The sequence below is a fragment of the Apaloderma vittatum genome, unplaced genomic scaffold (genome assembly GCF_000703405.1).
Source record: "Apaloderma vittatum isolate BGI_N311 unplaced genomic scaffold, ASM70340v1 scaffold11882, whole genome shotgun sequence".
Classification (NCBI taxonomy): domain Eukaryota; kingdom Metazoa; phylum Chordata; class Aves; order Trogoniformes; family Trogonidae; genus Apaloderma; species Apaloderma vittatum.
Genome location: NW_009704217.1, coordinates 16,089 through 32,206, shown reverse-complemented (window position 1 = coordinate 32,206; position 16,118 = coordinate 16,089). Strand labels below are relative to the sequence as shown.

At 35.7% G+C, this 16,118-nt stretch overlaps 1 protein-coding gene across 1 annotated transcript in view; it reads right to left on the bottom strand.

The window, feature by feature from the left end:
* The window catches only part of MMP16 (matrix metallopeptidase 16 (membrane-inserted)), a gene marked incomplete at its 5' end in the record, with an annotated part of 48,625 nt that overhangs the window by 19,069 nt on the left and 13,438 nt on the right, over nt 1-16,118 (bottom strand). Inside the window, one exon of the mRNA XM_009864971.1 lies at nt 357-495. Within this exon, the coding sequence (XP_009863273.1) occupies nt 357-495 (139 nt within the window). The remainder of the gene's footprint in view (nt 1-356; nt 496-16,118) is intronic.

Here is a 16,118-nt window from a genome sequence, read left to right as displayed (position 1 = left end):
AATGAATAGCAGAGGATCACAAAATAAATAAAAAAGGAACTGTGCTCATTCTTGCTTCCTAATGCACATTTTTCAAAAAAGATGTCACAGTAGATCATTGCATTGCTACGTCTCTTATTTATACTTCCAAATTTTACACTGAATATGTAAGAGTAAATTATCTGATACTCTGAAGGGTAATCATAAATTAAAGCTGCAGTTGCCAAAATGAGAAAACATAACTCATATACCCTTCATTTAGCTACCAGTTTGCAGCATGACTTACAAATTATTTGTAAAAATAAGCAAGATATGTTCCCAGAAAGCATCACAGCTGAAAGTATCACACAAAAAGCTTACTTTTCTTCTTTTCTTACCTTTAAAGAAGACAAAATTCCCCTCACTGTTTTCATAAACTGCATCAATGCTGGGAGGCAGTCCCCTCCAGAAGTAGGTAATCTGCATGGGGTATCCATCCATCACCCTGTTGTTTCTGACTCGCCAAAACCACTGATCCTGGAAACCAAATATACGTCTCTTACTATGCTTTGAGGCATTTATATGTGTTCAGTTGCTGTCTTGAAAATACTGAACAGCCTATCCTAGCATTCTTAAAGCATGACCTTTCACTGTTTGCATAACCATAGTCGTGTTTGCATTCGTGTCACATGCGCACATTAAAAATGTGTCAGAACTAGTTGTTCCCTGAGGTGGGAATAAGCTACCCACGTGAACTGTGTGTTCCGTATAGATAGCCTTCAGCACAACATACAGCGTGCTCCATGAGACCATGTAACTCTCTCAAGGACATTCCTGTAAGTCCACATTTGTGGACTATGAGTGCTTTTAGACCAAACCACATGCATATGGGTAAGCCTAATATAATGGGACTAGATAGGCTTTGAAGATCAACTAATTCTGCAAGCCATCTTTTTGCAGTGGGTGCTAACAGTGAAAGGTTGATAGATACAGCTTTAACATTACCACATCAGTCTGGTAAGAACTGCACTTTGATGACAACTTTACTGTAGTGAAGATTTGCAATGTTTCTGTGTAATATTGAATAGAACGATTATTATTATAGCCAGTTATAGGTGCTAAATCCAGTGTCCTAGTAAATGCCTTTTAGCTTGTTTCCATTTAAAATGGCTTCTCCCCATGGGATACGCTATTGCTTTAAGTGAGAGTCATAAGGAAGTTGCATTGGTGAGGAATGAGGAATGTTCAAACTGAGAAATGAGTATGTGACACATTACGTGGGTGTTGATAAGGATGTCATTGTTGTACTTCTTCAGCTCTTCGAATAACAACGGCTCCAGTTCACCCAATATTTAGAGATGAAGGATGGGGTAAGCAAGTATTTAACTTTTTACACGTTTGCACATTTTTACAGCATTAATATATACGTATAAAAATATCCCAAACCTTAAATGATAAAGGAAGTGCCATTCTGTCAGATATCTGTCACAGTTTCACATGGCACTTAAGCCTTCTATCTGTATAGGTCAACTTGCCAAGCAAAAGAGAACCATGCTCTTATGGAAACTGGCACAGCTTAGAGAGGAGGTTAATACTTCGCAGGAGGAGGCTTACGATGAACTTTATTCATCATCTTTCCAAACCTGAGATCACAGCTTATCTTTAATTGTTTATCTTTCCAATGACTCAACAATTCATAAATCTCCACAAAAAGTATTAGCTATAAAAATGCAACACAGCACAATATACAAAAACACATCTTAATCATGTGCATAAATGAGTCTAAAATTGAAAGAGTCATTTTGAGCCCCAGATTTCTGACAACTTCAATATTAAAAAAGTTCAAATAGATTACACAATCTGAAAAATATCATATTGAAAAGCTGCAATTTTCTGGAAATAATACTACTAAAATCGCTCACATTTTTTCATGTCTACTATTTCACTTCTAGTGTAACACAGTTGCACCATTCTCATCTTATATTCTTGTTTTCAGCTTTCATTTTTGTCTATTGTAAGACATATTTTAACATGTAAGGAAGGTCAGCACATCAATTTTTTAGGATTAATTTACTAAATTCTGGTAAAAGAACTGAAAAAAAAAGGGGAAATAATAGAGATACAAGTATTTAGGAAGACCTAAATAAAGCATGTTTTTTTTATGCTGGAACAGATTATGACAACCTCTGTTATTTTTTATTAAAGCATGTAGCTAAGACATCAGGGCTCTGAAAAAAAAAAAAATTAGGGTGAATATCACGAAAGCAGACATCTGGCAGTACCTTTTCATTGAAATAGTAACAAATGCTTGAAATAGATTTTCAAGTCAGATTTATTAGGCATCATCAATCTAGGAATGACTTAGGGGAGGAATGATGTAATAGCAAGTCTCAGTAAGCTAAACAGTTCTTTGTCCTCCCCAAATGTCTATAAAACCCTCAGAAGCCAAGTACTATCTCAGAGATCAGTTATCAAAGTTTTAAAAAAGGACAAACAAGTTGCAAGCTGCACCGATTTAAAATTGCTCTCTCTATGATAGGTAACATCTTCCGTACAACGGAATATTTCAGTATTGTCTTTCTTCACTCCACAACAGACACCCCTTTTCATTTGTTTGAATTTAGTTGCAAAAGCACATCTTAGAAAACTCAGAAAAAACTCAGTTGCAGGAAAGAACATACCCATCTCTCATAAGATGTCCACTGACTCAGAAGGACGTTGATCAAGTTGTGGGTACAAAATAAGCAAGATGTTTAAAGCTGAACAGAGGCTGACTACTCAGCTGAATAGAAAAGGACATAGGTGTACATAATCATTTCACTGGACAAAGGTTGCAAATTTAATGTTCAGGCTTTCAGGAGTTTCCCAATACAACACATAGACTCCAGGAAGTCTGGACACCAGTGCTATAGGCAAAGCTTATAACATTCTATGTTGGTTAATGAATCTTATCTTTCAACTGCTACACCAAAGCAGATCTTGCAAATCTTGCTAATATCTTACAGAGAATGATTTCTGTGGCTCTAATGACAGGAATAATCTTCTTTTCATCAAGGCTACTTGATCAACTACACTGTTAAACAGTGAATCAATTCCACTGATTTTTTTTTTAAAAAAAACAAATAAAAAACCTCAAAATAAAATATTAAACAATATTCCAAACTTTAAATAGTCATGGCTAAATTCAGTACTTCTGGGGTTGCTCAGCCTGGAGAAAAGGAGGCCGAGGGGAGATCTTATCACCCTTTACAACTACCTCAAAGGTGGCTGTAGTGAGTTGGGAGTTGGTCTCTTCTCTCATGCAACAAGCAATAGAAAAAAAGGAAACAGCCTCAAGTTGCTCCTGAGGATTGGATATTAGGAAAATATTGTTCACTGAAAGGGTTGTCAAGCACTGGAACAGGCTGCCCAGGGAAGTGTTTGAGTAAGCATCCCTGGAGATATTTAAAAGGCATGTAAATGTGGTGTGCAGGGACATGGTTTAGTGGTGGACCTGGCACTGCTAGGCTAACAGTTGAATTTGATGATCTTAAAGGTCTTTTCCAACCTAAACAATTATATGTTTCATAAACTTCCAAGCGCTAAGGCAAATGTGAATAGAGTAGCAACCAGTCCTTTTAGTTTGGGCAGTTTGCACTGCTGGTTGGCTAGTACTATCCCATAAGGGTGATTTCTGGTATCAAAGCGTCAGTGGAATGACCTCAGTAAAGAGATTTAACATGCATTCTTGAAAAGAAACAGACTCTGCAACGAACAGAGATTTCACACAAAATCTGAAAAAACAACAAGTCAAAGGTCCTCTTCTTTAGAATGTTTTGTTATAGCCTTAATGCTTTCTGGAATATTTGCAATAATTCATTTTGATAACAAGACCAGTAATACTATCCTCTGCAAATTTGGTATTGAGTGGTATGCCAAATGATGTATTTAACATTTAATATTAGCTATTTGCAACATAATAGTTAGACTATTTTTTTTCCCCTCAAATTCCTTAGCAAACTAATAATTTGCCCTGCTATACCATGATTAAAATCTCCACAATAAGACAATGATGGCAAAGCTGGAATGCTTGATTCATCCATTTGAACATCTGTTTAGAAATGAATCACTGAACCTAGCACAATAATGATCCTTCACATGAACATTATAAGGTAAGCTTTACTTGTTTTTTTACTTCTTTACACTGATTATAAAGGGAATCTAGAAACCTGGCTCTTGTTTAGATGTCTGCAAAGTACAAAGTGGGCAACTAAATGCAAGTGAGATAAATTCCATCCATTTTCTACCTTTTTTCTCCTGAGTTCAACCTGACATAATCCAAAGACCATAAAACCATAATGATAACGACACAGGGTCAGATCAGGGTTCATCTTGGCCTGTATTCCATTTCTGCTGGAGTCAATAGCAAATTACCAGTAAGGCTTCAACCCCGAAGTTCTCAGGCAGTTGGACTAGATTATCACTGTAGGGTGATAATACCGTATTCTATGATATGCTATTCCTATTCCTATAAAAAGAAAAGGAATATGCAATGACAACTCCCTGATACACTCTCCTCATCACCCACCACTTGTTTTCCAGGGACCTCCTGAACAAAAGTAAATAATTAATAGAACTTGATAGACGTTTAATCTTTTGGACTCCTTCACAAACACATTCATCCACAGCTATCTGCAGAAATGTGTACGACAATTTAACATCCGAGGGTGTATGAAAGAACATAAGCAATCATCAGCAGCCACAGCTGCTCACTGGTGTTCAGTCTTCATTCACCTTTTTTCTTCATAACCAAGAATAGTCACACTTTGATTGCAAAGTCTAATCTAAGAACATTGTTGCTTCAAATTAAAACTGTCTTGTAGAATAAATCCTCTGCTTGTTTTCAGGAAATCTTTCTATACTCTAACACACCTGTCCAATACTAAGGATAAAGGATCTGTGGCTTGAAATAAGATCCTCCTCTTCCATTGCCTTTAATGTCTAAATCCTCCATTTCAAAGCATAATTGTGAACATAAAATACTATAGTCTCTCTTCTGCTGATGGAATCCTACAGGTTTCCACAGAAATAAAATTTGGAAAACGTGTAATTTTAGCATTTTTATGGCCTTATTTAAACAGACAGAAGCAGGCACATGATCTGCCAATAGATGCATTTTTAGAGATAGCGAGACCAACAAGAATCAGCAATTATCTGGAAATGTCTGAGAGCAGAACTGGAAGCTTGGATCATTTATAACATTGGGCAAGGTAGCTGTTGGCAGAGGTTGATAGAATAATTTGTTTATGTAAATTTAATTTTCCTGGCTGACTTTCCTATGAACATACTGGACTCAACCATTTTAGACTGCCAGAGTTCAAAGTCTGGAACTCAATAAAGAAACTTTGGCATGTGGCTGTAAAGTATGCCAAGGATCTTTCTGAGGTATTAAATGGGATCAGCTTTGCTTATAGAAAGAGTGGATCATTTTGGCACATATAACTAAATTAATTTATCTTAACCAAAGTTATATTTACCAGCAATTTTATCACCTTCACTTTTATAAACAGGTGCAACTACTGAAAACGCATTTTCAACACAGTTCAGCTATCAGTGAAATTCAAAAGCAGCACTGTCCAAGAGAAAGAGTATTCACTCTAGGAAAGCTCTTTAACACACTTAGTAAATAGCTTGAAATAGTTTCTCTGACAAAACACCTCAGTATATTTGGTTATAATGAATAAACACTAATTTTTCCTCTTTTAAGGAACAGTGTATATTAAAATTTTCCCACTATATTGGTTAAACATATTTTCAATAATTTTATTTCCCCAATACACATTATCTCCTGCAGACAAGTTGAATATATGAATTGTCACATGCACGCCAGTTCCAAGCCTGACAAACCCGTACATTGAATGCACAGCTTTTAGTTCCTTTCCTTGACGGCTAGCAAATGCTTTTTGGTAAACATCTTTAGTTACCCAGTAACTCCAAACATATGAAACATTCCTATGTAAATGGAATTTTGCATAATAATGGATCATTAAATATTATGACCATAGACATTCTAAGTAAATTGGACAATTTTCCCAGTTCAGAAAACATAACTGAAACAAACAAACAAACAAAAATAATTGAAAAGTGAGCAGTACATACAGGAAGCAGAAAAAAGGCATCAAATAGTGGAATGTAAGGAGTTTCAGAAACACTGTTACAGATCAAGATTAATAATAGGGTGAAGAAGCAGGGGCAGTCACTCTGAGTGTTATGAAATTTGTTTTATTTAGAAGGTGGGCTACTTCTGAGGAAAAAATATAATAAAGCTTTTTAGAGAAAACAGAACTAAACAGAGTTTATACATAACTCATTCTGCACGGTCAGTAAACGCTCCAGTTACTTTTTCCTGTGCATATGTAACTCAGTGATCAGATGATTTTCATAATTTTTTGTTAGGTATAGTCTCCCCTTACTTTTACAATAAACCAATTTTTGCTTTTTAGTGACGTGTTAAATTGTTCTTCCTGTCTGATTCTATGAACTGTTTCAGCTAAGTTAGTAAGCATTGCAGTCACCTCCTTTTTCTTTTTCTTTTGTTTTCTTTTTTTGTTTTATTGCCAATGAATGTTTAAATCTGTACTCCTATGAATAATTAATTTAAATTTTGGTACATATTCTCAGCTTAAACATCTTTTGGCTTCCTTAAGGGACACAACTGATGGGTAAGAGTATTAAAAAAAACGTCCAGATATTTCAGTTCATTCATAACACACAAACTAGTGGAGGTTTCAGTGCAAAATTAATGGAGCTTTCCTCTCTCCAGACCTCATTTTCTTTTGAGTCTCTGGACCAACAATCATTGCCAACAATAAAACATTAATTTGGTACAAAATCTCTAGTGCTCTGCCCTTTATTTTATGCTTAATGAACTCTGTCTGCAATCCTGTAATGACATGTGACACTCTGAGTCAAAGGTCTGAGTGATGCCCACTAAAAATAGAAAGACTGTCCAACGTGATAGACATTCTAAAAAATGTACAGAGAGCTAGAAAGAAGAAAAAAATTGGAAATCTTTCAAGTGGTAACTTTTGTAACTACTTGAAGACAAAGATTAAGCTGACTAGCAGAAATTAGGTTTTGTGCTGGAATCTTATAACTTGTTGTGGTTACACAAGGTGGGAAAAGATTTAAGGCAGACAGTGGGAGAGGTGAAAAAAAAGAACAAATCACAACTGTAAATTATAATATTTTGTCTTTGACTACAAAATGTGTGTGAAACCCCCAGTAATCTGTGAAATACCCTTGCATTGTACAGCAAATATCTGTGTGAATTTCTGTCAGTCAATGCCGAGATTCTGACTTGTTAAAGTATATGTATAGTTCTGTTCAGGGTATTACACCACCAAAAGATGGAATTAGATGCAACCCCCCCCCAAAAAATACCTAGAGCTGCTAGAGAAGGAAGTTTAACTATTGCTAGCTTCCAGAGGATCACTGCCTGGCCAATTTAATTTCACCCCAAAAAGGCAAATAAACACAATACTTCTGCCCTAAATCAATGTTAATCAAATGATGAATTCCAATTAATACTGTAGTTTAACATTGTTCACAAAACACATCAAGGTTTCACACTGGGTCATGTCTTCACAAGCTACCTCTGATTATGTGCAAAAGCAAGTCTTTGCCCAAGGAAGATTAAACATACCCAGCAGTCATGCAAAGCAGGAGGAGCAGACTGAAATACTCAGGTAAATAAGTATCCTTCTAACTTTTCCCATTTGAGTACTGCAAAAAAGAAGCCATTGGTAAATAATATGCTAAGCTGTTTAGTAAATTTACATTACTCTCTTCCAGAGAAAGAAGAGTTTCAGTTAGGCACAGAGAAACTTACTAGAGGACAGAACCTGCAGAGTCTGTATTTCAAGACTGTGATCCAGAAGACAATGAAGTTCAACTACTACACACCTTTATGGGAGAATTCAGAATTCCTGAGTATGGGAAATGTAAAGTATATTTATTGTATCTAAGTCAAAATAAGCTGGGAACAACCCATTAAAAATATTGATCTAATCTCAAAAAGGCACTTTTCCACATCTACTTCATTAGTTCATGTGATTTCACCAGGGGATCTCAATGACGGTAATACTAGGCCTGCAGCATGTGGGACCAAAAGGCTTTATTCCTCCTCATTTGGGGAATTACATTATTTCTTTAACAGCACCCATTTTCAACATTCCAATTTTAGAATTCATCATATTTAAGTCAAAGAATACCACTGCACAGAATAGGAAAAAAAAGAATAAAATGTTTTTGAGCAACTTTCTGTGATTCATGGAGCAGAAAAGAGAAGTTACAGTCTACAGAAATTAAATGTATAAAAAATAGCACAATTCAGCTATGAGAATGATTGTTGAAATTATTTGTCATTTCTGTTTTGCATTTTTTTTTCAATATGGAATTTGCAGGGAAACTTATAGACTAGCCCTACTTTAGTTCCTACTTAATTCCACAGCAGAAAACAATTGGCCCTAGTGAGACTTGAATTAGACATTAAATAGATGCTACCAATCTAGCCGATTTTAGGAAACAATTACCTAAATGGGCTATTCTATACACACACAGAATACTTTAGCTCATCTTATTATTAAGCTGATTCACATTATGAACAAACAAAGCTCCTTTAAAATTACAAAGGACTGTTATCTGTTCATTAACAGATGAATGTATAACGCATTTAAGATGATTTATTTGAACTTCTAGAAGCAATTAATCTTTCCTAATGCATGTGAGACAACAGCGTGGTTGTAATGGGGTAAAAATGTGGTCTGAGAACGACTGTGAGAAGTCAGAGCACTTAAAACTGCTCAGGAAAACCTTGGCACCTCTAGGCAGAGATCCCGAACCTCCCGATCATCTCCTCATTGGAGATGAGACCAACTTACCAGATTCAAAACAAAGGGATGAAAAGGATCACCAAATGCTATTGCTAGTTCTGTTGCTTTCTTACATTCTCAAATAAGGCAAGTACTTCCTTGATGCAATTTATTAACCACTGTTAATTACCACTTGTTATTGGCATTTAGTCAGACACTGAAGCACTCCTCCAGACAAATTAAAGCCATTGTTTACTATGATCTTATTCTTTTTCTTAATAACTTTAGTACTAACCAATGTTATGACCAACCACATCACTGCTGTGACCCAGGCTAGGAGTAAGTAAAACACAAGTAAACTTACCATTTGTGGTTTATGGGAAGTACAACAGTGAGCTTGCTTTAAAATGGGTATCTGGAGCTAAGGCACTGACATGAAAATTTCACTGCTGTAAACACATTTTCAAGCAGAAAAAAACATCTAGCTATTTTATTTATGAAATCTTTGTTCAGGGGCAGCATATATATTTTTCCAGTATCTATTTTTATGTGTTTTTCTATGTAACTGACAAAGTAAAGTAAAGTCAAGTAATTTATTCAAGGTCAAAAATCGCTCTTTTTATCTACCTTCTTGGCTTCACATTCTGACTCCTAACTATTGACCTGAACAGCCCCTTTTACTCATCTGAGATACATGCAGACCCGTTTTTCACTGCTCATGCTGAAATCTATAGCTATGTCAATTTTTTTTAAAAAAAGAAAACAAACCTAGAGTAATCCAGAAACTAGGCTTCAAAGATTAGGGAAATTTTGAAAAATAACTTTTTGTTTTCCAAATGAGTTAGAGGACTACAGCACATCATACACACTCTGACTCTTTATAAGAGAAACCTCTCTTTCCCCCCCAATCCCCCCTCCTTGTTTATTAATTGCTGTATAGATCTCTTTCATTGACATTACATACATAAAAATTGTAACGTCCACTCTTGATCACTCAAGGTCAGATTCTGGTTGATGCATCACCAGGATGACAGGATGTAACAAGAGGAACTATGACTGAAGCCAGGGAAAAAATACCTCCTTTATGTCCAACACCAAATTCTTTAGTCCAGTTGATTAGCCAAAATGGTAATCCCTCTCTGAAACATTTTTGTAGTACTTCCAATAAAGTACTACCAGCTGCATCCCAGTTTTCCCACTTCTAGTGCTGCACAGTGGTAGATCCCAGATGCAGAGTTTCTCCTCCTTTATTTTATTTTATTTTTTCTTTTCTTCTCTCTATAAGCTTCCTTCTTTTACTCTTATTCTACTGTATACTTTGGCCTCTGTAGTAACGTATTTAAGAAAGGGCAAAAACATTGCTCCCACTCAGAGATTTTTTTATGTTCAAAATGCTTTCACGTTCAGTAGCAGATATAAGGCATTTCTGATTTTATTTCCAATACACAGAGTCATACTGAACACCCGACAACAAGCTATATGAGAATATTCTGCAGTTCTTCAACAAGTTTTCAAAACCCCTATTCATATTTAGACTCAACTCTGCAAATCACTCTTTCATGCTAGATTTTTCTCATTTGCAAGACAACATCCATCGTTCAACTATTTCAAATAGGTGTCATTTTGTCTAAAATCAACATAAAAGGAATATAAGACTATTACTATTTTTAGAATATAACTGCGAAATCTATTTTGGGTATTGTATGACAAAATTTTGCTAGATATCTTTCCTATTACACGGAAATTATGAAAAAAGCGGCAATACTGTGAACTTATATTACCTTTTCCTAAATGTAACAAAATATTCGGCCAAGTGCCTCAGGCAGTTTGGTCATTTGCTGTGCAGAAATGGTTTTAGACATCTATTTGGTCAACTATTAGTATATCCAAATACTCTGTGCTCTTTCTTGAATACTGACTGTATAGAAGTACATAGAAGTACACACAAAGAATAACAGCTTTTAAAAATAGATCTTAGGCTTAAAAAAATGCCCAAAGAGACCAGTAATATTGGTTTAATTATTTATTTATTTTTAGGAAACAGGCTTGGTATAATTCAGAGTGAACTGCCAGGAAACAACCTCTCTATATTAATGTAGTGAACATAGCCTACTTGCACACGCATCCACAACTATGGCTATAACTCTCCTCTGGAAGACAAGCCTTAATTTAAATTCTAGCCCTCCCCTGTCTCTGCTCAGCTGATTGCAGTAACTAACTTACTTTCATCTGCATTGCAAAGGGCACATGATTGCTGTAGCCCTTTTCAGTGCAGGTGAAAACAGTTTAAAAAATCTTGTCTCCTTTTCAAACTAATATATTTAAATCACTGCATATGAAAAAATTATATTCTAAAATAAACACATCTTAAGACTGCTGTTAGGATTTTGTGATCCATAGAAGTAATTAAGAACACTTTGAGGTACATTTGATTAATATTTAGTTTCGAAACACTGTATACTCGTTTTGTTACCACTTTGTTCTTATGAGTGATTCTTTCATTATATCCTTTATTTTAATTCTTTGTCTCGTTCAAACATGTATTTTGTAATTTCTTGATTATCAAACTGTATGATCTTGTTATAAAATTTTCGATCCATATCCTTCTGTCCTCTATTTTTCTTGTGTAAACAGTAGCATTTATCCATTTCTTTTCTCTGTATGCATTAACCTTTCAAAAGTACTCTGAAGCAATCAAAACCTGTAAATAACTACAGAGCACTTGCAGTTCATGAAAAACTGTTATGCAGAGTACTTTTAAAATGCGATATGGAGTGTCTGGTTACCATTAGCAGAGAGTGACGTCAGATCTGACATAATAGATGAAGCTCAGCAATTTTGAAGACCTGCAATAACACCATGGCTTGATTAGGGCCTTATGTGGAATATTACTACATACTAGATCACTGTCTTTTACTTCCAAGAGCACTTGGCTCTTCCTGGAAAATCTTCCACATCAGAACCTGTCCAGTGCATCTATTTGGATTACAAGTCTGACAGCTACAGACCTTGCACTGTGGTGCAACTGGAGATGATACTGTGCAGTGCTATTGCTTTTCTGACTTGTCCCAGAACATATTAATAGTAACCACTCAGGTGTGAGAGTTATGTCATCAATGCTTTATCTTCGCCAACCCATCATTCAATTAAAGAAAATAAAATAAAAGAAAAAGAATAACTATGTCCTTTGGGTGGGATTTTGTATCCCTAACTGAATTCAGCATTTCAATTTGTTCTGATTTTGTCCAAATAACAAAAATGACTGAGACTCTATAAAATGTTCCCATTGCCACATGGTGATGATCCAACATGAAGAAACAAACAGACAGCCATAAAGGAGGCACAATAAAGACCTCTAAAGACATCAAATCTAGGCTTGCAGCCAGGAATCTCTGGAATGCTCACATTCCCTCTAATGCTCTGTAGGTAACAGGATACGCACATGAAGTATTGCACAAAACCTTTCATCCACAGAAGGAAAATTAGGCCTTTACAGAGCAGTTGACTGTTTATTTCCCCAGCAGTGATTGCACTTTGAGCCTACAAAACCATCTGCAAATTTTCTTGAAGTCAGCTCTGCTGCCTGCACCCATAGGGAGTTCACATAAAAATCAATGAGTTCCACAGAAAGATAAGAAAATTGTGCATTTTTTTAATTATAAAAAAATACTAATTTTCTTGATTAAAACAGAAAAACTTTCTCCTGCGATTTGGGAAGAAAACATATTGTGGTGTGATACATGTTAAATTTAAACTGCAAATATTCTAACAATGATGACCATATGGAAAGAAGTTTTCATTAATACATGCGCCTGTCTATGTAACATAATTCAAACAAGGGATCAAGGGATTCTTGATAGATCTACCTTTGAAACCAGGCAGGTACATGGTAGAGGCTAAACAATGAAAAAAGGTGAACAGATTTAATAAGTAGTCGCATAACAGTATGCGGCGAACATGCTCGCTTGGCAGTAGCCATCCTTGTCTCTTTATAAATAATAGTGTTCAACTAAGTTGCAATGATGATCGTGGGATATATGATTAACATAACTTTCAGATTAGTTAAATTTCATTTTCCATTTACCAAAATCTACTTCTTCACAGTCTTACATTAACACATTCCCCTCTTGATGAACTCCACGGAAAACTAAATAACCAATAATTTTCTGACAGTTCCCTATCTTAAATCTGACAAACATGTGAGCTTCTATTCTATTTGAAAGCTCAGTAATACTAATTTTACAATTTCTTTCATTCTTCAAATAATCACTGATACTATATGTCATACTCTCCACCCTTTTACAGACTCTTTTAGTGTTTTGTTAAAAAAAAAAAGCCTATCAGGAACTACCTTTTTCTCTTTAATAAAATTGTCAAGACGATTTGAAAACGTGCAGTTCCCTAGAAATAGACAGAATATCAACATAAAAGTATTTTCAAGATTCTTTTCCTAGGTGCACATTTATTTCTTTCCACTATACTATACTGGCCTTATGAATAGGACAGACCTTAGAACAGAAATCTCCTTCCTGTAGAAGACTAAGTGTATGGCTCAGGATCCTATAGAAAAAATTAAGGATTCTTTTCACAGTTAGTTGCAATTTATTTTTTCTCTCCATCCTGAGCCATAAGAATAAGGAAAATTTGTTTCTGTGTACCTACATTTTTTTTCTGTAACTTTCACTCCCCACTTCAAGTTACACTCTATCTATTTCTCCTCAGTCTGAAATTGTTGACTTCAAATTTGTAGACAAATATGTGAAAATGGCCCAGGATAGGTTTATCTTTGTCCAGGCAAAACACACCAACCATTCTAATGAAATCAGAATAATTGTGTTTTCTATACTTGTCTGCCCTTATCACTTTATCACTTGTAATATGTTGCTTCACCATCTGCCTGAGGGGTGAGTAGACTATTTTAACAACTGCTACAAATATGTCTGAGTCATCAGGCTCTCTCCAATGACTTGGGCACTCCCTGAAAATCAAAAAGGCCAGAAGAGGGCAAACTCAACTCCCTTTATTTTTACCCTCAAAAGACAGGGATTAAATCAGCACGGAATGGAGGCTATGGGCTTAGATTGAAAGAAGTCAAATGGAGAAACTATGATTAATCCAAAGCCATAAATACTTGTTTCTAGCTTCTTTAACTCAGCTAGATACCACTGGCAAATCAAGAAGACTACAAAACTCTAAGCAGAGCACAGAAGGATTCACTCAGTAAAAATTAATGTTCACCTATGTGAATAAGCCTGTGGTTTATGAACTGTGTCATGTCTAGATTATTTACACTATTTCGAGCTACTGGAAGCTTCTAAGTCTTTTTCACTGTGGAAATAAAATATGAGTCATTATCATGCACTCCATTGGCTAAATCTTGTGAAGACAAGGGAATAACAAACTATGTCCACCAAGATTAGCCAAAACCAACTATCAAAAATCTATTCTCAGTATTGTAAGAACACAGAAATTGCTACTCCAATAATTTTTCCTAGATGCAATACAGTTTTCATTTCCTTTAAGCAGTGACTTTTTTACTGTGGCATGAATTGTAATGTGTTACTATTTATAGGACTTATCACTGTATTACTCGTCTTTTCATACTTCTGTCGTATCCATAAATTCATACACATCTGTGTTTCTCTTTGAATGCATATGTATGTCTGTGCCCATGACAGGGGGAGTTGGAATAGATAATCTCTGAAGGTCCCTTCCATCCCAAACCATATATAATTCTAATGATTCTATGCCATGACTAACAATAGGACAGCATTAATAAGAAAGTAAAAGAAAAAAATATTTAAAGAATAAATGAAAACTTAGTAAAATGTTCCTAGCAGAAGAGTAATATAACAAGTTGCAAAGAAAGATTGCTGTCAGTGGGTGAGGACATAGCATGAGGTGATGGAAACCACAAGGTATGTGTCATACACACATGCATAAGTATGATGCACGAAAAGAGCCATGTTGGTAACTCTCACACTGACATTTGTTACCACTCTGAAGTCCTCATGTCCCTCCCCTAAAGCTTCATAACCACTGACGCCAAATTTCATAGTTTTGCAATACAGATGCAGTTCAACATGATCCTAAGATGCAGAATGTGCTCATCCTACCACTTACCTGTCTTCCCCACACTGAATATTGCATGGATTCTCTGAGAAGACTAAATGATGATGCAGTTGTCTGATGAGAACCACAGGTGGGAGCAACAAACAGTAAGTAATTTAAGTATTTCCTCCTGGCTGCAGTAGGTTAGGACAGTCCATGCATAAACAAGAGACTGAAGCTGCCCTAAATCAGGCTGAGGCTCTCAAGAGCAGTTACACACTCTGTACTACACTGTGTAGGGGCAATTTAAAAGGATCTACTCAGGGCCAGGTGAGAGTTGTGGTTGCTTTTCACCAGGAACTAGACACTTGTAAACAATCAAAGAATGTATTTAATTTTATACATACCAACTTTTTAAAATGCAAATAAGTATGTGTTTCTGTTAAGCTTCCCTTTTTCTTCCTGTATTATCCTCAATGGCCACAGAAGACAACTAATGTAATACTCCAAAAGCCAAAATCATATCATAGAATGGCCTAGGCTGGAAGGAACTTTAGAGATCATCTAGTCCAACCTCCCTGTCATGGGCAGGGACGCCTCCCAACTAGATCAGGCAACATATGGGGACCAAACGGGGATGTCCCAGTCTTTTGCCCCAAAATCTACTTATTGTATTGTGCAATTGAGAGTTTAAGTGTTCAGAGATAGATTGAAACGAAATAAACTAGCTAACTAAACACTGAGGTAATAGACTAACAAGAGGCTCTTTGTAAATTGTCAAATGGCTGACAAAAGTCCACCCAAGTCACTTGTAAAAAGCAAGATGTGCAGACCTAAGCATGAACAAATTCAAACTGTAAAAATATACAGCATGAGTTAAATATTTGTTGCTGATAACTCAATCCTTCCTGCTGTTTAATGTGTGAATTAAGCAATAAGTTCTGATAAACTGGTAACACGTGAAAATAGAGGGAGACATGACATAAGAAACTCTGTAATTGAGTGTATGGGGCTTTTTTTGGATTCAAGCTGCTGCAAGCTAAGACACTAATAAATGCTGTTTGATCTCAGTTTAATTCTTGTGATCTATGAAATAGTGCTGACAAGAAAAGTAAAAAAATATGGGTACCAAATCTAGTTTTGAGTAGCATGGGGTAAGGCTAAGAAAATCCACTCCATGGAAGTGTCAGGGTTAGGAAAAAAACTGTAAAAGTTCCCACTGTGGGTGAACAGCAGTATTCTTGGAGTGACTCAGCT